Below are 22,214 nucleotides of genomic sequence, written 5' to 3'. Positions count from 1 at the left end.
GTGATGCTCTGGTTGCATGCATATTTTGCCAACAAGCATAATATATCTATTAACCGAAGGTGATTTATCCTTGGTGGATGCATGTAGTGCCCTCAAGTGTTGGACATGCCAAATTGCCAATATTTTAATTGGAGAAGTGTTCTACGAGTGATGGTTGTGCTGGGACTCTCTTTCTTGGGTGTTATTTGTGTACACTGCAAGAAACGCATTGACCTGTTCCTCTGTTGTTTGATGTTCTCACCTACTGTCCGGTGTATGGTTCAAATCATCGATAGAGTCAAAAGATTTTAGTGACCTTACCTTAAACTCAGGAGTTAGTAGTTAGTGGGTTTCAACAGCAAATGAACTAATTGGTTTCTTTCTATGTGCTTGCATGAAATGCTTGTTGATTGACTGATTTTAGAGGCATTGTGGCATGCAAAGCAGTGGCTGAATTTTCTAAGCAGAAAAGAAACAACTTTTTTGGTTAATCCTGAGAACGAATTGTTAATTTCTCAAACTGGAAGTGAAAGGATATTGGTTTAAAATTTGTTACTAGAGGATAACAACTGATGCTCGGTTTCGTTCTCTGTTTAGCTGTTCATTTAATTACATGGAAGAGAATGTGATGACCCGCTTTTAAGTGTATTTTCGCTGAAATAATTGTTTTTATTTTAATTAATATATCAGTTATTTATTTTAATTTATTTGCGTTTTAAAATTGGGTTTTAATTTAATTTAATTTATTTGAGGTTGTGTTTTATTTCTTTAAGTTGTTTTGTGGTTTTTAATCTTTTTGGCGGTTTAGTTTCGTTTTCCGGAATGAGGATTGGACCTCATTTCTTTTTACATCTTTTTCCTTTTTTCTTTTTCCCTTCTTTTCTTTTTCCTTTCTTTTTCTTTTTTCTTCTTTTTCTTTTTTCTCTCTTCTCTCTCCCCGATCGGTTCCCCCCCCCGAGCTCTCTCTCTCTCTCTCTCTCTCTCTCTCTCTCTCTCTCTCTCTCTCTCTCTCTCTCTCTCTCTCTCTCTCTCTCTCTCTCTCTCTCTCTCTCTCTCTCTCTCTCTCTCTCTCCCTCACGCCGGCGTCCCTTCAACAGCCCAGACCGCCGCCGTCCGGCCACCGTTTGACCCCCCACCGGTCCCATTCTCTTCCCCTCCCTCCGGTGCACCACCCCTCCAAAGCCCACCCCCAACCGGCCGGCCGTTTGGCCGGAAAAGCTCCAAGAAGGGCGCACGGATTTTGCTCCGATCCGCCGCCGTCGCTCCACCTCCGGCCACCACTTCTTCACCACTTCATCATCGACTCCTTGCCGTCCTAACCCACCCATTTCCGGCCTCCAACAACCACCGGAACAGCTCCTACGAGCTAGCTTTCCGTTTTGGGTAATCCGGCCATTTTCCGGCGATTCCGCCGCCACCCACGGCCGTTCATCACGTCCAAAAGCTTCACAACCATCCCTAGACCATTCCCTATCAATCTCGTGTCCTAGTTTGTCCCCGTTCAAAAGTGGGTTTTTCAAACCCACGACCACAGTGAATTTTCACTGTGACGTTGCTGTTTTTCCGCCGTTTGCAACGCCGCTTGTTTTCTAAAATTGCCATATAGCGTTGTAAGTATTTTCCAAACCCTATTTTCAGATTTTAATAAATATTGCTCATTCAATTATTTATTGTTGTTAGTTGTTGATTCCGGACTGAGTCCGAGGAGTTTCGGGGGTCGGATGGATGGAGGACGGAGTTGCCTGTTTATTTGATTTATGATTGTTGGATTAATTTATTATGCATTGTTATGGCATTACATGGTGCATGCACGTGTGTTTGTGGATTTGTGTGAACAGCCTGTGTATTGGCGTGAGTGGTTTTACGGGTGCGTGTGTATCACGAGCCCAAGCCGGGATGGGTTATTATCTCGGTGGAGCTCCTCTGGTCACTCGGGAGCGGAATAAACTGAGTGATGTCCCCTGAGTTGTCGAGTACGATGACGGGAGCGGGGCTAGGGGATGCTTGGCTACGAACGTGCCGGGCGCGGAACCGGCCCTACTCACCGACTCAGTGGCCCTTCGCTAGCGAGGGCTAGAGGATGCTTGGCTACGCACGCGCGGGGCGCGGAACTGGGCATCGCTTGTTAGGTGTCACATGCGTGGTGGTACTCTGCGGTGTGACACTGGAGTCAGGGTGTGTGGATGACCCCTAGGGGAGGTCATGGTGCATACGGTTAAAATTGGATAATGGTTTGTGAGGCCAAATGGGACTTTTGGCGTGGGCCAGATGGACTTCTGGCGAGATATTGGGCCGGATGGACTTCTGGCGAGATATTGGGCCAAATGGACTTTTGGCGGCCAAATGTGACTTTTGGCGTATTTTTCGGAAAGGATGTGTTTTTGGGCCAAATGGGTTTTTGGCGTGTGTGGAAAACTTGTGTTTTATGGGTTTTGTGCATTGGGCATGTATCATGCATCTTGTTTGAGTTTTATGTGTTTTTATCTGGTAGTGTTTGGGTTTTACTTACCTGCGGTACCATTTTTGGTTCCGTAGCCTTTGGTGCAGAGTTAGAGGACGAAGAGGAGGAGGCTGAGCCCGAGGATGCGGCTCCGCCGGGCTGCTGATGTGGTGTTTTATATTTGTCAAAACTGTATTTGTGTTTTATAATATTTTATCTATGTATGTTTTAAACAGCTTGTATTACGTTAAGAAAAATTCTGGTACTTAGTTACGACTTTCGTTATCCGCTGCGTGTTTCTCTATACACATATGTTGCCTTGCACACACTCGGCACCCGTCGATGGGATGGTGACCCGGGTTGTCACCATCCGGACGTCTCAATTTCCCCGTGTTCGGGCGTGGGGATTTGGGGGCGTCACAGGTGGTATCAGAGCGGTTTGGCTCTGGGTAAAACCACATGTCCCGTAGGTAGTACCAGAATGTTTTTAAAGTTGTGTTTTGAAAATTATGTTAAGTATAGTTGTTTTATTTGTTTTATTTGTTTGGACTTGTTTACTTGTTTTTATTTTATTTAGTTATGTTTTGGCATGCTGGTTTCTTTTGTTTCTTGCTGTGTAATGCTGTTTTTGTTTTTGTTGGTTTTATGATGGTTTTATTTGTTTTCTTAAAGGAGGTTCAAGAGTGGTGTTGTGACAGGAATATGGGGAGACCAGGGAGACCAAGGAAAAATACTCAGGAACCACAGGACAATACCTCCAGGGATGACTCCATAGCCGAAGCAATTCGGCAGATGATGGAGTTTATGCAACAGAGTGCGAGGTCTCAACAGGCAGGGCCTTGGCCACCACAAGGGGGTCCTTGGCCACCATCAGGAGGGCCTTGTCCACCATCAGGAGGGCCTTATCCACCGTCAGGAGAGCCTTGTCCGCAACAAGGAGGGTATTGGCCACAACCGGGAGGTCCCTGGCCATATCAGGGAGGGCCTTGGATGTATCCAGGAGGGTCCAGTAGCATGGTGCAAGCCGGATGCACCTATGAGCGCTTCCTGACGCATAGGACTCCACACTTCACTAGAAATGAGGATCCACTTCAGGCTGGAAAATGGATCAAAGATCTGGAGAAGACTTTTGAGGTGTGTGGGTGCACTGAGGCACATCAAGTACTTTACGCCAGCTATCTCTTGCAAGGTACCGCTTCTGATTAGTGGGATACCAAGAGGGTGCTGTTGGAATCTGAACTGGGATCTTTCGCTGCGGTGACCTGGCAGTGTTTCAAGAAGGAGTTCAATGACCGCTTCTTTCCCGCATCGGTAAGGAAGCAAAAGGCAAGAGAGTTCTCCAATCTGGTCCAAGGGGGCACGACAGTGGAGCTGTACGCCCGGAGGTTCATAGAACTTGAGCGGTTTGCTCCTCACCTGGTCGCCACTGAGGAGATGCGAGCAGATCGTTTCCAGGAGGGGCTGCGTCATGACATACGCCGTATGGTGGTCAGCCATCGGATATCCACTTTTCAGGAGTTAGTGGATGTGGCCACCCTTATAGAGCGGGAAAATAATCTGAGTATGGCCTCCCCTCCAGGGCAAAAGAGGCGGAGTTTTTCTGGTGAAGGAAGCAGCTCGGGTTCGCCTCAGAAGTTTGTTCAGCGGACCGGAACTCGACCCCAAGCATCCTCAAGTGTTCGTATGGGAGGACGCATGCCTGTTTGTGGAGCTTGTAATAGAGCTCATGAGGGCGAGTGTCGGACGAGTAGCGGACCCCAGTGTTATCGGTGCGGCCAAGTGGGACATATTGCTCGGGATTGCCCCGTCAGAGTTCAAGGAAGCCGTGGAGGTAGACACGGTGGAAGAACCAACCCGAGACAAGCAGTGCAAGCCCGGGTTTATGCTGTCACACCCGGAGAGGTGGATGATGAGGCACCAGCGACCCATGATGCTGGAGTAATCACAGGTATGGATTAATTTAATTTTTAAGTTGGATTTAATTTTTGGTGCATTTGGTTTCTTCGTTGTTTTTTTTGGATTTCATGGGTTGTGTGTTTGGTTCAGGAAGAGTCCGTTTGTATGAGTTTTATGCTTGTACTTTGTTTGATTCCGGTGCTTCACGATCGTTTGTGTCTTCCACGTTTGCTCGGGTGTGTAACTTGGTCACGGAACCGTTGCCGAAGGCTATGGTAGTGGCGCTACCCGATGGCGAGATGGTGTGGTGTTCCAAGGTTGCTTTGGGATGCCCGTTAAATTTTGAGGGAAGATTCTTGGATGCTGATTTGGTGGTGTTCAAGCTGTTGGGTTTTGATATCATCCTCGGGATGGATTGGCTATACCGATATTCTGCGAGTATTAATTGCAGAAGTCGGATAATTAGCTTTCAGCTTCCAGATGGTGATTGTCTGGAATTTGTGGGGAGTAGATTAAAGGAGAAACTGATAATTATATCGGCGATTCAGGCAAGACGAGAGATTGCATGGGGAGCGGATGCATTCTTGGTGCAGATGGTGTCCACGCCGTCTAAGAAGAAGTCTTTGGCAGACATCCCAGTTGTGGAAGAGTTCCCCGATGTGTTTGTGGATGACTTGCCCGGATTACCCCCTGTTCGGGAGATGGAGTTTGTTATAGACCTGGAACCTGGAGCAGCTCCTGTGCATAAAGCTCCTTATCGCATGGCACCGACTGAATTGAAAGAGTTGAAGACTCAGTTGCAAGAACTGGTAGAGAAGGGATTTATTCAGCCTAGTACGTCGCCGTGGGGTGCACCAGTTTTATTTGTTAAGAAGAAAGATGGAACCCTCCGTATGTGCATTGACTATCGGGAATTGAATAAGGTGACCATAAAAAATAAATACCCTCTCCCGCGGATTGATGATTTGTTTGACCAGCTTCAAGGAGCAGCCATGTTCTCTAAGATTGATCTGAGGTCGGGATACTACCAGCTGAGAATCAGAGACCAGGATGTGCCTAAAACTGCTTTCAGGTCGAGGTATGGGCATTATGAATTTAAGGTGATGCCGTTTGGGTTAGCTAATGCCCCTGCAGCGTTCATGGATTTAATGAATAGGGTGTTTCAACCTTACCTGGATTCCTTTGTGGTAGTATTTATTGATGATATACTGATTTATTCCCGAGATGTTGAAGAGCATGTGTATCATCTTAGTCTGGTACTTGAGAGATTGAGAGAACACCAGCTATACGCCAAGCTCAGCAAGTGTGAGTTCTGGTTGGAAGAAGTTAAATTTCTTGGGCATGTAATTTTCCGGGGCGGAGTGGCAGTTGATCCTAGTAAGGTAGAAGCCATTTTGTCATGGCCACGCCCAACTACAGTACGTGAGATCAGGAGTTTCTTGGGGCTCGCCGGTTACTACCGAAGATTTGTAGAGGGTTTTGCTCGCCTATCCGGACCTCTCACAGCTTTGACTCGGAAGGATACAGAATTTGTGTGGTCAGAGAAGTGTCAGAGAAGCTTCCAGGAATTGAAGAACAGGTTGACAATGGCACCAGTGTTAGCACTCCCAGAACCGCATAAGCCATTCGTAGTCTTCAGTGATGCGTCTAAGTTTGGTTTGGGTTGTGTCCTTATGCAGGAAGGACGGGTTGTAGCCTATGCATCTCGTCAGCTTAAGGACCATGAGAATAATTATCCGACGCACGATCTAGAATTGGCTGCGATTGTTTTTGCACTCAAGATCTGGCGGCACTTCTTTGTATGGGGAAGCTTGTGAGGTATTTACTGATCATAAGAGCTTGAAGTATTTGTTTTTCCAAAAAAATCTGAATATGAGGCAGAGGCGTTAGCTGGAGCTAATTAGTGACTATCAGTGTGAGATCAAGTACCACCCGGGGAAGGCTAATATAGTTGCTGATGCTTTGAGCCGGAAGTCTCATTTGGAAGATGAAGCCGAACCGTCAGAATTGGAATCGTTACTTTGTGGGATGAGAAGGCTCCTTATAGAGAGTTCGCAGCAAGTAGAGATTTTGTCTTCAGTTCTTGATATTCGGGTAACTGATTTTGAAGAATTGAAAGCTCTCCAAAGAAAGGATCCGAAGCTGCTGAACATCAGGAAAAGAGTCTGAAAATCTCGAGGGCCGTTGCACTATAGCATGGATAGTGATGGGATACTTCGGTTCCGAGATCGCAGAGTGGTCCCAAAGGACTCAGATTTCAAAGAACGGATCGTGGCGGAAGCTCATGCGGCCCCGTATTCAGTACATCCCGGCAGTACAAAGATGTATCGAGACTTGAAGAAAACTTACTGGTGGGATGGAATGAAGAAGGACGTTGCCTTATATGTGGAGAAATGCCACACCTGCCGTCAGGTAAAGGCCGAGCATTAGAGACCTGCAGGTATGCTCCAACTCCTCCCAATTCCTGAGTGGAAATGGGATGATATCACGATGGACTTCGTAGTGGGTTTGCCGAGAACGCCTAGTGGGAAGAATTCTGTTTGGGTGATTGTGGACCGGTTAACGAAGAGTGCTCATTTTCTGCCTGTTAACAACACCGACTCTTTGGGTAAGTTGACCCGTTTGTATGTCAAAGAGATAGTGCGACTACACGGCGTACCAAAGAGTATAGTGTCGGATCGAGACCCGAGGTTTACGTCGCAGTTCTGGAAGAGTTTGCAGGCAGCTTTGGGTACTAAGTTGAAGTTCAGTACTGCTTATCACCCGCAGACAGACGGCCAGTCAGAGCGTACCATTCAGACCCTGGAAGACATGTTGCAAGCATGTGTCCTGGAATTCCAAGGGAGTTGGGAAAATCATTTGCCGCTCATTGAGTTTGCCTACAATAACAACTACCATGCGACCATTCAGATGGCTCCCTATGAAGCTCTTTATGGGAGAAAGTATAGGTCGCCCTTATGTTGGGATGAAGTTGGGGAGAGTAGGGTAATTGGACCCGAAATAATTCAAGAAATGCAAAGCCAAGTCCGGATCATTAGAGATAAAATGGCGGCAGCTCAGAGTCGCCAGAAAAGCTACGCTGATACCAGGAGGAGAGAATTGTCATTTGAAGTTGGTGATTGAGTTTATCTTAAAGTCTCTCCCATGAGAGGTGTTAAGCGTTTTGGTAAGAAAAGGAAACTAGATCCGATGTACGTCGGCCCTTTTCAGATTCTGGAGAGAGTAGGATCCGTCGCCTATAGAGTTGCTTTGCCAAATTATTTTGGGGATGTTCATGATGTCTTCCACGTATCATCCCTGAAGAAGAGCTTTGGACAGCAAGAGCCACGTTTCGTCGACCCAGCAGGTATTCAGTTGCAACCGGATCTCACTTACGAAGTTGTTCCGTCGCAGATTTTGGATTGGAAGGAGCAACAGTTGAGGTCCAAGACGATACCTTTGGTTAAAGTGGCTTGGGGAGATCCGTTAGCACAAGACTTCTCTTGGGAGCGAGCAGCGGACATGAGGGAGCAGTACCCGTATTTGTTCGAATGATGAAGGTATGTATTTTAATCTTGATCTCAGTTGGTTTATGAGCGTTTATGTGGCTTGCTTTAAGTTGGTGGTTGATTTGCAATTTCGAGGACGAAATTGTTTTTAAGGAGGAGAGGATGTGATGACCCGCTTTTAAGTGTATTTTCGCTGAAATAATTGTTTTTATTTTAATTAATATATCAGTTATTTATTTTAATTTATTTGCGTTTTAAAATTGGGTTTTAATTTAATTTAATTTATTTGAGATTGTGTTTTATTTCTTTAAGTTGTTTTGTGGTTTTTAATCTTTTTGGCGGTTTAGTTTCGTTTCCCGGAATGAGGATTGGACCTCATTTCTTTTTACATCTTTTTCCTTTTTCTCTTTTTCCTTTTTTCTTTTTCCCTTCTTTTCTTTTTCCTTTCTTTTTCTTTTTTCTTCTTTTTCTTTTTTCTCTCTTCTCTCTCCCCGATCGGTTCCCCCCCGAGCTCTCTCTCTCTCTCTCCTCCCTCTCCCTCACGCCGGCGTCCCTTCAACAGCCCAGACCGCCGCCGTCCGGCCACCGTTTGACCCCCCACCGGTCCCATTCTCTTCCCCTCCCTCCGGTGCACCACCCCTCCAAAGCCCATCCCCAACCGGCCGGCCGTTTGGCCGGAAAAGCTCCAAGAAGGGCGCAAGGATTTTGCTCCGATCCGCCGCCGTCGCTCCACCTTCGGCCAGCACTTCTTCACCACTTCATCACCGACTCCTTGCCGTCCTAACCCACCCATTTCCGGCCTCCAACGACCACCGAAACAGCTCCTACGAGCTAGCTTTCCGTTTTGGGTAATCCGGCCATTTTCCGGCGATTCCGCCGCCACCCACGGCCGTTCATCACGTCCAATAGCTTCACAACCATCCCTAGACCATTCCCTATCAATCTCGTGTCCTAGTTTGTCCCCGTTCAAAAGTGAGTTTTTCAAACCCACGGCCACAGTGAATTTTCACTGTGACGTTGCTGTTTTTCCGCCGTTTGCAACGCCGCTTGTTTTCTAAAATTGCCATATAGCGCTGTAAGTATTTTCCAAACCCTATTTTCAGATTTTAATATATATTGCTCATTCAATTATTTACTGTTGTTGGTTGTTGATTCCGGACTGAGTCCGAGGAGTTTCGGGGGTCGAATGGATGGAGGACGGAGTTGCCTGTTTATTTGATTTATGATTGTTGGATTAATTTATTATGCATTGTTATGGCATTACATGGTGCATGCACGTGTGTTTGTGGATTTGTGTGAACAGCCTGTGTATTGGCGTGAGTGGTTTTACGGGTGCGTGTGTATCACGAGCCCAAGCCGGAATGGGTTATTATCTCGGTGGAGCTCCTCTGGTCACTCGGGAGCGGAATAAACTGAGTGATGTCCTCTGAGTTGTCGAGAGCGATGACGGGAGCGGGGCTAGGGGATGCTTGGCTACGAACGTGCCGGGCGCGGAACCGGGCATCGTCCTACTCACCGACTCCGTGGCCCTTCGCTGGCGAGGGCTAGAGGATGCTTGGCTACGCACGCGCGGGGCGCGGAACTGGGCATCGCTTGTTAGGTGTCACATGCGTGGTGGTACTCTGCGGTGTGACACTGGAGCCAGGGTGTGCGGATGACCCCTAGGAGAGGTCATGGTGCATACGGTTAAAATTGGATAATGGTTTGTGAGGCCAAATGGGACTTTTGGCGTGGGCCAGATGGACTTCTGGCGAGATATTGGGCCGGATGGACTTCTGGCGAGATATTGGGCCAAATGGACTTTTGGCGGCCAAATGTGACTTTTGGAGTGTTTTTCGGAAAGGATGTGTTTTTGGGCCAAATGGGTTTTTGGCGTGTGTGGAAAACTTGTGTTTTATGGGCTTTGTGCATTGGGCATGTATCATACATCTTGTTTGAGTTTTATGTGTTTTTATCTGGTAGTGTTTGGGTTTTACTTACCTGCGGTACCATTTTTGGTTCCGTAGCCTTTGGTGCAGAGTTAGAGGACGAAGAGGAAGAGGCTGAGCCCGAGGATGCGGCTCCGCCGGGCTGCTGATGTGGTGTTTTATATTTGTCAAAACTGTATTTGTGTTTTGTAATATTTTATCTATGTATGTTTTAAACAGCTTGTATTACGTTAAGAAAAATTCTGGTACTTAGTTACGACTTTCGTTATCCGCTGCGTGTTTCTCTATACACATATGTTGCCTTGCACACACTCGGCACCCGTCGATGGGATGGTGACCCGGGTTGTCACCATCCGGACGTCTCAATTTTCCCGTGTTCGGGCGTGGGGATTTGGGGGCGTCACAGAGAATATGATTGGATTTCTTCAGTTGCAGGTAGGCAAGGATGGGTTTTCATTATTTTTCTTATTATTATTATCTTTATCGAATTTTATTGGATATAACCACCTAAATAGGCGAAGGAGGCTTTATTTTTAACCACTCAAAACTTTGGTCGACCCTTTGTATTGAGATTACATGCTTCTGTTGGTCAATTAACCATTCAATTTGAATTTCAGTTCAGGGGTTCATAAATGTATGCTTTTTGTTCATTGCTCTCTCTCTCTCTCTCTCGTGTTTGGAAATGGTCCAAATTCTTTCCTTTATATCTTGTTAAGCATAATTCAGCATCAAGCAAGAGCGTCTATGAAACAATCTCAAGTTAAATGCTGCCAGTGTGCAGTGTGGATTGATCTTATCAGCATTTAGGTTCCCCATGCTAAAGTTATTACACTACCATCAGAGATGGTGCAGGCGTTTGACTGTTTGAGTAAGGGAAAGCGTTAAGATGAAATGAATATGGACTATGGAGAACATGCAAAAGAGTAAGAAGTTACCAAAAATAGTGGATGGCCAAAGGAAAGATAGCATTTAGTGTCTAGTGAGAAGGGGAGTGAAAAGGAAGGCACCGAAGGAAGAGATGATCAAAGAGTGGGGGGCGAAGGGTGGAATTAAATTTGTATTTATCAACTGACGTAATATCCTCATTATTCTCAACTGTCTCAATTACTCTTGCATTTATGTGGTTTTAATGGTCTTTCAATCCAATACAGCGTTCCACCCCTCCTTTTTTTCAATGCTCGAACCACCCCAACCCAACTCTCCTTTATTGATTTACCAAATCACCCTCCTTTCCTAAATGAGTTCCTTTCTCACCTATCTGTAAAAATTCACTTTTTTCGACCCCACATAATGATGATGTAAATAGGGTCACCATATTAGATAAAGAGGTTGATTAGTTGGCTGGCCTTTTATATCGCTTTTTAACCGTAACTCTTACCGCCTAAAGTGGGCAAGTTTTGCCTACTCGATACCTTTGCCACTAACTGATGTAGGAGAGACATGTTCTTCTCTCTTTTCTTTCGATTTAGCTACGAAACCGAACATCCTCAAAATAACTAAATAAGAGTGGGGTTTTAAGCAGCTGTTCGTCCTTGAGAGGAGGACGATAACAAGTACATAACAAATCATCTCCTAGAGGTGTCAAATCGTATTAACGGGTCGTGTTTGTGTCGTGTCAAATCATATTAACGGGTCATATAGGTCAACCCTAACCCGACCCGTTAACCTTATCGTGTCAAAATCTCAAACCTTAACATGACCCATTAACATAACGGATCGTGTCGTGTCAACCCGTTTTGACCCATTAATAAATATTACGAAATATGTTTTTTTTATAAGTAAACAAATAAATTAAGAAAATATTACCACAATACAACTCGTTTTAAACTATTTATATAAATGGGTTGAATATGTTTGAAATTAACCTTTTTAACCTGATTAAATTTAGCATAATTTTATATAAATGTTAAAATTACAATATCTATAAAAATTATAAAACTAATTATAAGTCAAAAACTACAATCCAAATAATAAAAATATCGAAATTGAAATTCTAACAATTTTATTTTTAGATTTAAGGGTATAATTGTAATTTTAACTTTCTTAACGAGTCATAACGGGTTAACCCGTTATTAACCCGTTAAGCAATCATGTCTTAACGGGTCAACCCGTTTTGACCCGAACCCATTAAGGCTAAACCCTAACCCGTTATTATCGTGTCGTGTTCGTATTAGGTTAATGGGTCGTGTGACATATTGCTACTCCTATGACATCTTCCCCCATTACCATATTATACCGAATTTTGGCTGTACAGAGACAGAGATAACTACCACCGGACTTGACGCTGATATTGTCTAAAGATTGTAACATGCAATGCTGGCCGAATGACTTGTGCTGAGCCGAACTCGTTTGGTTATGGTTAGTTTCATGTTTGCCTAATAGCCAAGTGGATCGTCTCTTGGGTCATTTGATTGGGGCCCTACAAGTGACCCCATGGGGCCACTGCACTAGATATTTGCAAGCAGCAACCCAAAGTCATCTTGATTGGGAACAATCATGGCAGTGGGCCCAAAGACGCACCGTTCTACTTTTTCTACCTGGTTACAACTTTTTAGTGGTACCGGTGTACCAGAAAATCTACTGCACAACGCAGAGTTTAGCCCATCTTTTCTTCAGGTAAAAGAAGCATATCTTTCACTTTCATCTCCGAAAAACATTTATGCAGCATTTTTTTTAACTGATACAACAGAAAAATGAAAAAAAATAATAAATAGTGGGGGCTGTAAGGCAAAAGCAAATATTATCTAATATTTTGATAAAGAAGATTCTGACCCTAACAGTTAAACCGGTTTACATCGTCCTCTGCTAAAGAGGGAACTGGGGAGAAAGCTGAACCCAGAAGGAAACAGAGACAGTCCTAACACACCCACCCCCCCCCCCCCCCCCCCCCCCCCCCCCCCCCAAACCATATGCTCCCCCACACCCCCCCCCCCCCCAAAAAAAAAGATTGCCCATTTCCTATTTTCTATGATTTGCAAGTAAAAAGATGGTAGTGCTATTCGCGCTCCACCTTTCCGCAGGGTCTCTGGATCCCATCCACCAGGAATAACCTTCCTCAAAACTATGGGGTGGAGCTAAAAATGGAGCGCAAATAGCGCTGCCTCTTCGAGAGACAGATTAAAAAAAACAAAGACAAAAAGAGAGATATAAAAGCAGAAAGGCTTAAATAAGTCCTAGCTCCGATAAATAAGAAAGGGGGGACTACTCTTAACTATTTTTTGTCTTCATGTTGGGGCTTGTGGTGTCCTGAAGAAAGTCCAACAAAACGGTGCTCTTGCACTTGGGGCATTTGGGGTCGTCCTCGGAGAGCATCACGTACATGAGACAGCGTGGACACCCCACCAGCACCATAGACGTGGCCTCGGGGCTGTTGGAGTACCGGAGAGAGTCATCCTGGTTGAGCTCCATCGACACACACGAGCTTGGTGGTGATGTCGGTGACACTGTGGCCGAGCGGCTCGGCGACTCCACTCGTGGGTTGGGTCTAGGTGGTGAGAGGTTCAGCTTCAATTCTAGTTTTGGACTGCTTCCACTTCGGCGACTCATTTTCGTGTACTTCCTGCTAATATATGTCACCCTGCCTACAGAAGCAACCAAAACGAAAAAAGCTGATTTAACAACGAAACAAAATTTTACCTTGAAAATCAATTTAATCGAACTTGCACCACACAATTTTCTGATTAAGCAGAGCATGCAACTGAATTCCAATTAACACGTGAGGGCTGCAAAGCCTTGGCATACCTCGAGGTCGAAACGACTATTGTGCCAACGCCAATTTCAGCAGAGGGATGAGTATAGACTGATATGGAGAGGATTATAAGAGAGAGGAGAAGGGATGGACTGAGACCGGCTAGTTATGAACCGATCGAGACTAGCTCCGGCAACATCAACCTGGCCTTTGTGAAGTGGGTATGGACCTCCAAGCCCCATTATATATAAGGGAGATGAAGGGAGAGCGATGGGTGATCTTTAAAGCTTAATTTAATTGTGGAGGGTAGAGAGAGAGAGAGAGAGAGAGAGAGAGAGTAATGGAAATGAATGGAAGTATTGGGTAGAAGAAGGGTGTAAATTCAGGCCAGAGAAATGTATTAATTGTTGGGCAAAAACAATTCTCCGGAATCATGTGGGAAGAGGGTAAACTGCAGTAAATATTGTAATTACAGAAGGAAAATTTATACATAATATTATTATTTTATTTATATTTTATTAAATAGAATGCGATATATTTATTATTATTAAATAATTATTTATTATATATAATAAAATATAAGTAAAATAATAATATAGTCTATAAGATTACTTATTACAAAAAGTGGAGAAAGACTTCTCTTCATTCATTGCTTTGGCAAGGTCGTCGGTGTTTTCAGATTTTTCTTCGAGAGTTTGTGAGAGAGCGGAGTGCAACACGTACAAAGGTAAAACCCTCAACGGTTTTTAAGTTTTAAAGCCAAACCCATATTTAATAAAAATAAAAACCCAACGCCAACTATAAAATTTATTGAAAGTAAGATAAAGAAAAGACCGACAATTTAAGTGAACCATGGAAAATGAAGTGTAACGGCTCAGCTAAACACGATAATGTTGTACGTCCAATATTACTTTTATAAATAGTCCCTAAATAATTTATATTATTGAAGTTCCTAAAATTTAATAACTATATAAATTTACATTAAAAATTCAATGAATATTTTTGGCATATATAAATATACTAGGTGGGAGTAACGTGCAAAGCACGTTTGTCTAATTTTATGAAATAATTATTTGTAAAAAATAATATATATTTTATAAAAATTATTGATGTCACTTAATAATTTAAGACATATTGGAGAAAATAAAAAAATTAGTTCAAAGTATCATATAATCCAATACATGTTTATAACATCTATAATTTTAGCAAAGATGTATATGAAAAATTTAATAAAAGTCTAACACAAACGGTAGTTCAAAATATGTGTCGTTTGATGTTTGTATTATATTTCATCAATTTATGTCATCCTATAGACAATCAATAGAGACAACATTGAAATTCTTATTTTGTTGTTGGTTGAGTCGATCAGGGACAACATAAAGTTAAAACATAATCTTTTTATAAAATTTGTGGTATAATATTTTCTATATATAGCATATATATAAATCATAAAATATATTTTGAAATTGTTGGCCGAATTTACTCTTTCTTGATTAGCTCAAGGATCACGGCCTTTGTCACGTGCCTATCATAGCAAGCCCACGTATGGAATATGACTTAGCGGAAGCTATGCCCTACTACCATGGGAAAAAAAAAACACTTTGATTAAACACACTTATATTATATATTATATGAGATTTTTAAATTTGAAATACTCAATAATTTGAGTTAATGAAACGTATAATATACGTATATTATATTTAGGGATTCACGTCTTATGCACCTAATACACGTGTATATGTTAAGGAGAAAGAGAAAAATATAATAACTAATCTTTAATTACTTATTATTATATAAACTATTAATATTATAATTATTGAGATTAATAAATCATATAACAACATTAAATGTTATCTCTCTCAACATTTATGTCTTCATTTTATGTGTCAAACCGTTAAAACAAACGGTGTTAACTTTAACGGAAAAACAAGATTTTCCGTTTCATACACACTTTTTATATATAGAAGATATTTGTTTTTTTACTTAAGGTCGCAACGATCTCATAAGATTTCAGACCATTTCAGAATTTTTATTTTAAAAAAAACGGTCAATATTATAATTGAATTTTTTTTTTTAAGTAATTCATTCATCCCAATTATAGAATTAATCTAATACATTACATGAGTATTAACATTACTCATAGTTAAAAATTACAAAACTTAATCTCACATTTCATGAAAGAAGACGACTCAATCTCTACGTACAACTGACAGATAATTCTTATCCGACTTCGACCATGCATCTTCTATTTTCTTTAAAGAAAAATTAACGCTTTATTTTTTATTTTTTGAAAAATATTTCATTAAATCTAATTCTTTTTACATGTCAAACTGGTAACATGCATCCACGTATATATTCAGCAAAAGTTTTTTTTTTTTTAAAAAGTTGAAACTTTTCTTAGAATTACTTGAATGTTTGACCGCAAAAAATTCTAACAAATGAGAAAATACTAATTTTAGAATTCATAATGTTTTTTCAATCATTTATATCTTGAATTACATTCTATTGATATATATTACGTAAAATATATATATATATAGCTGCTAAAAATTAAAATATTAGATCCATCTCTCAACAGCATGCCGGGTGGAGGAATCTCCGACAACCACCAAAGGCAGTAGAGGGGCCGGGGCGGCCGGATGGTAATTTGTTTTTATTTTTTGCTGCTTTTAGATATATATGTGAGAAAATACTTGTTCTAAAACTGCATTTTATTTGGACAATAGTTCTCCTAAGTCCTAACCGGTCTTTGATTGAAAATTTATAATGCAGGAAATTATTTGACCTCAGATAATCTTGCTGGCCTAAATCGGAAAGGCCTCGAATCAAGTGACTAATACTCTACACGTGGCACATGGCTTTAGAAAAGTGAATGGTGACATCTAAATGACGTGGTTGATTTGGATTTAGGGATGGTTTTAAATAAAATATAAAAATAAAATAAAATATTATTAAAATGTTATTTTTTAATATTATTATTATTTTAAATTTTAAAAAAATTAAATTATTTATTATATGTTATAAGTAGATTAAAAAGATTAAAATAAAATAAGATAATATGAAATAATTTTTAACCCAAACGAGATCTCAATCTACCTAAAAGCCTGAAAACTCATCAAAATAAAGAAAATAAAAGGGGAAGGGCAAAGATTGCAACGCAATCAAATTGAATGTCACGGACAACCACACCATCACATAGCGACTTCTCTCTTATTATTATTATAAAATAATAAAATAATAAAAATGGCTGTATAAAATATTGACAAAAAGAAACATTTTTTTATTTATTAACATACTAATATAAAATTCCATTACATGGTCAATTAGTATTAAGACTAGAATATTTATATTTAAAATTTTTTATATTCAACGATATATTTTTTTTTATATTCAACGATAATTTTGATAATCCTTTTTACTGTTTTTTTTTTTAAAAAAAAATCGCAGACAATTGCTTGGAGGTTGTGCATGATCTTATTAAAATTTTGTAATGTATTATATTTTATTTATAAAATTCTGGCCATATATGCATGCACCTTAAAAAAAAATAATAATAGCGATATAAATGATAACTGCATCCTTATAAAGTCTGTGTCCCTGTTGAAATCCCATTTTTCAAATAGCTAGCATGAATTAAGATCAGTGAGAAATAACGCATATTAATGATAGATATGACACATTCAGATCTGCAGGCCGTACATTTTCAGCTACAGAGCCTGCAAAAGTTTGATCTAGCATTTCATGGATGAGAGCACTCGTTCTTGAGTGATGGATAACAGCTTTTAATATTACGCTGGCTGCCGGTACTAGTACTTCATCCTGAATTTCTCGAAAAATCAATCATCATGTTGTCTTTGTTTTTTTATCATTCTTTTAATTATTATATTTTTATAATATGGGAAAATAATACACAATCAAAATTTTATCAATTGTAAAAAATAATAATTAATTTAATAATTAACGGATAACACTTCATTATAGACAGACATAAAAAAAATTATACAAAAAAGAGCATAATAACTTTTATGTATTCTTTATATACATAATTAAAATAATTATTTTAGATTAAAAAAAGTGATAGAATCAATCACATCAATAAAATATATAATAAATACATAAAAGTAACTACACATAAAATTTTTGATATTCTAACATACTCCTTAATTTGATTAAACAAACTAATATTTGACCCATTTGGAATTTTTCTTCTTTATGTCAACATTTAACTTCGATATCTTTTAATGTTAATTTGTACATACAAGATCGAGAAAATTAACCAGCTCCAAAGGGAAGCAGTACTACTCCCTGCATGCTTCGTATTAAATGAGCTGGATATATAGATTTGAATTAATGAACTACTGGTTATTTGGTTATTCGAATAAATAGTAAGCTGCAGCTTTTCAGTTAATGAGCGTTAAACTTGGAGCTTTTAAGGGCGCCACCAAAGGCGAGAAATGGCTAGGTATGTAGATCAGCTCCCTCATTAATAGTCTTGGATAAGTACGTATTTATATTAGCCATATATACAATAAGAATATTATGCCACCTCCATTTAAACTTATAATGAAAAATTAAGAAATAAAATAAAAGACAGGTCGAGTCTCATTAATGAGAAAAATATATATATAATAAAAAAAAAAAAAAACTTTATAAAAGTTACTTTTGACATTACATGTTTTCTTTATATGAATATGATACGATTTGTTAAAGATCATTAGCGCGAACATCAATGCAGAAAAATGCATGATCTTGGAAGATTTTTCCAACTCGGATGGACAAGTAAGATGTTGAAATTAAAATAATCATTTGGACCGCTTTTCTTGTTTTGGTAGCTTTAAACCGATAGTCTTGTTGACCCTACTTTTCAGGATCTTCCAGGCCAGGAGATCAGCAACAATTCTAAAAAAAATGTCTTGATTCAATGTAAGTACTTAAATCAATCATGCCCGGAAGTGATGAATATACAATTATATACCCTCGACCGGAATTTTAGAGCTAATTAATTAAGGAGAGTTGGGGGGTGGGATGGACAGCTATGATCTCTCGAGTACGTACTGGTTTATAAGGTTCGGATTTGAAGCTCAATTTGTGGACTAATGTTTGTTGCACATCACGTGCACATGCTACCATAGGTAGGGATCACACTATGTTTTAATTATTTTCTTGCTTATTAAAAAAAAAAAAATCATATCTTGTCGACGCTGTAGCCTCATGTAGAATGGGCCAAAAGTTGTATATTCTAGGTTTCTGATCATTGCATGCGTTTTGAGTATTTGAAAGAAATTAATTACCTGCTTTTCTCAGGGATTTTGTGTGCTTCATAGGTACAGTGGCCACCCCTCTTCTACACGGCACCAAAAGACTGCCTCCATGGCCAGAAAGGCTGCACCCAGGCTTTAAGTTTGAGCTCTCAAACTTAACCACGATATATATATATATATATGAAAAAGTCTACTTGCAGTCGGGGAGCTGCAGTCAGCGTGCAAACGGTGCTGAGGTGGCGTTAATGAAAACGGGGCCGTTTTAATTTTGCTCGTTTCCCACCTTTTTTTTCTGACCTTTTACCTTCTGAAGACCTGAAGCTCCCTCTCCATCGTTTTGTCTCCTTCCTTTCCCGAAGCTCCCTCTCCAGCCAGCCCCTTCCATTGAAGCTCCCTCTCCATTGAAGCTCCCTCAAGTTTCGAAAGTCCAACGAAGCCGAAGCCCCTTCATTCGTCCGTTCCCTTCCTTCCCGATGTTTCGATTTTAGAAGAACCTCGAAGACCCGAAGCCCATTCCTTCCTCCTTGAAGTGTTTCTGTCCATCGAAGACTCTTTTCTTCTCCTTCTTTGTGATTCGAAGATCATCCCTCTTTGTTTTTCTGTCCCGAGATCCCCTTCCATTTCCCTTCATCCCCAGATTTCCATTGTTTCGAGAATGCGATTTCCCTGCCCCAAATCCCTTCCATTTCCCATTCCCTAACCCTAACCCACCCTAACCCACACGTTTCCGTAACCCTAACCCTAACCCACCCTAACCCACACGTTTCCGTAACCCTAACCCTCAACCCAAATCCGTAACCCTAACCCAGGCCTTTTCCCCTCAGCCCGAATCCGTAACCCTAGCCCAGCCCTTTTCCCCTCAACCCGAATCCGTAACCCTAGCCCAGCCCTTTTCCCCTGAACCCGAATCCGTAACCCTAACCCAACCCTTTTCTCCTCAGCCCGAAGCTCTAATCCTAGAATATGGCCATCAAGGAAGAAGGAAGAGTGTCACCCTTGTCCAGTCCAGAAGGAAGGCAAGTATTCTATTTTTTTCATGCGTTATTTTGTTAGTCTGTTAATTTGTTATACTTTTCCAGTCTCTAATTATGTCGGGAAAGATAATGTTCTTATTTATAGACAAGTACATTGACTTCAGCTTGGTTACTGTTTTCTTGCATCAATTTGATCCCAAAATGTAATGAGGAAGTATGGATGGACTGCTAAAGTTACATAAGGTAGTTGAAAACATATGCTTAGGATCAGTTTCAGCAGAGGAACCTTATCAATGTTTTTTAGGTCTGTTAAGAATGTACTTGGGCTGTTTAATTCCTTAATTTGCATTAGGGCTGAGCAAAAATCCGAAAATCCGACTCCGACCCCGACTCTGCTCCGGCTCCGACAAGTCGGAGTCGGAGTTTTTTCTCGAGAAAAGTCGGAGTCGGAGTCGGAGTCGGAGTCCAGCCGGATCCGACTCCGACTCCGACTCCGACTCCCTATTCCGACTCCGACTCCGACTCCGCTAGTGTACATGTTTTGTAAAAAATATGTGTTTTTCTATATAGTAATCATATAAATATAAATATAGTAACATCATTAGTTAAATCCAATAATATACTAGCAATTAGCACTAGTTATTAGTTATAAACTTATAGTAAATAAGTTAATAAATATTATTAATTTACTATATACTAATAGACTAATAGTATTAGACTATTAGTATATAGTAAATTACTAATATATATAATAGTATACTATTAGTTGTATATATTAAATTAATATCTTTAAGTTATTATCTATTAGTAATTTAGTACTAGTGTAGTGTTACCACATATTATTAGTTACTAATTATTACATCTAGACTATCTAGTTATAAGTTATTAGACTATAGTAAATAAGTTAATAAATATTACTATATATTAAAGACTAATAGTATTAGTAGTAGTTTATTACTAATATAATATATATATATATATAATAGTATACTATTAGTTAATATATATTAAATTAATATCTTCTAAGTTATTATCTATTAGTACTAGTGTAACTAGTGTTATTACATATAATTAGTTACTAGTTATTACATCTAGTTATTACATATTTGTTATAGACCATTCACTATAGTAAATAAGTTAATAAATATTACTAATTTACTATTATACCATATACTAATTTACTATTATACCATAGTCCATATACTAACTTACTAATAGACTAATAGTATTAGACTATTAATATATAGTAAATTACTAATATAATTCAATAGTATACTATTGAGTTACATATATATTAAATATATATCTTTAAGTTATTATCTATTAGTACTAGTGTAACTAGTGTTATGGACATATTATTAGTTACTAGTTAGTAGTTATTACATCTAGACTATCTAGTTATTAGACTATAGTAAATAAGTTAATAAATATTACTAATTTACTATATATTAATAGACCAATAGTATTAGTATTAGTGCATTACTAATATATAATATATTTATTAGTATACTATTAGTTATATGTATATTAAATTAGTATCTTTAAGTTATTATCTATCAGTACTAGTGTAACTAGTGTTATTAGATATTATTAGTTACTTTTTTTTGAAAGGGATATTATTAGTTACTAATTATTACATCTAGACTATCTAGTTATTAGACCATAGTAAATAAATTAATAAATATTACTAATTTACTATATATTAATAGACTAATAGTATTAGTATTAGTATATTACTAATATATAATATATTTATTAGTATACATTTTTACTAACTTAAATATATTTTTACTAACTTATTAATTTATTTTTACTAAATAATTAATTTGTATTTTAACTTTTTTTTTTTCCCAATTTTTTAAAAGTGAAAAGCCGTTTCAGCCTAACCCATTAGGGTTTTCCACTTTTCATTTTTCCCCCCCCCCCCCGGCGATTCCCTCCCCTCCCCCTTCAGACTTTCAGTGTTTAGTGCCTTCACAGCTCATTTTCTTCCTCACTCCTCAATGCCTCACCTCTCATCTGAACCCGTGCCGTGTCGTCGCCCCTCTGACCTCCGTCACTCCTCTGAAAGCCCATTCTTTGCAAAACCGAGGTGCCTCTCTCTCTCTCTTTCTCTCTCTATAATTTGTATATCTTAACTATTTTTGCATTATTTTTGTTCATTTTCTTGATAGTTGTGGATATTAGGTTTGTTTGTGTGCTGGAATCGTTGGATAGTTGTGGATTTTAGGATTGTTGTGTGCTATTTATGAAAGGCCATGGGTTTTCTTCATGAGAGATGGATGGGGGTCATGAGTTTAAGTGTACAAATGGTTTAGAATTTATTGAAGTATGAAATTTGTTGGAATTTGTTGTTAGGATCTACTATGAAATACACTAAATGTTGTTAGGATCAATCTCCTTCAGTAGCCCTTGATGATCTGAAATGCTATTACTTGTTTTTTCCTATTCCTCTAGTAAGCACTAAGCAGATTCGCAGAAGCTTTTAACCCAGTAAGCACTGAGTTCGCTCGAGCTCAGTGTCGAGCGAGGGTCGAGCGGCACACTCTGCCTGAATTCG

The 22,214-nt window shown here is 39.7% G+C and overlaps 1 protein-coding gene across 1 annotated transcript; it reads right to left on the bottom strand.

The window, feature by feature from the left end:
* Positions 1–12,702: 12,702 nt before the first annotated feature.
* Positions 12,703–13,734, bottom strand: LOC122275350 (protein GL2-INTERACTING REPRESSOR 1-like). Its single transcript, XM_043084365.1, has 2 exons — positions 13,473–13,734; positions 12,703–13,312 (listed from the first exon to the last, which is right to left on the bottom strand). Exon 2 carries the CDS (start codon positions 13,275–13,277, stop codon positions 12,939–12,941), a length of 339 nt encoding a protein of 112 aa, XP_042940299.1. The 5' UTR covers positions 13,278–13,312; positions 13,473–13,734; the 3' UTR covers positions 12,703–12,938.
* Between the last annotated feature and the right edge of the window lie 8,480 nt (positions 13,735–22,214).

The sequence above is a fragment of the Carya illinoinensis genome, chromosome 9 (assembly GCF_018687715.1).
Source record: "Carya illinoinensis cultivar Pawnee chromosome 9, C.illinoinensisPawnee_v1, whole genome shotgun sequence".
NCBI classification, from domain to species: Eukaryota; Viridiplantae; Streptophyta; class Magnoliopsida; order Fagales; family Juglandaceae; genus Carya; species Carya illinoinensis.
Note: the sequence above shows the minus strand (reverse complement) of the source record. Positions and strands in the feature narration are given on the sequence as shown.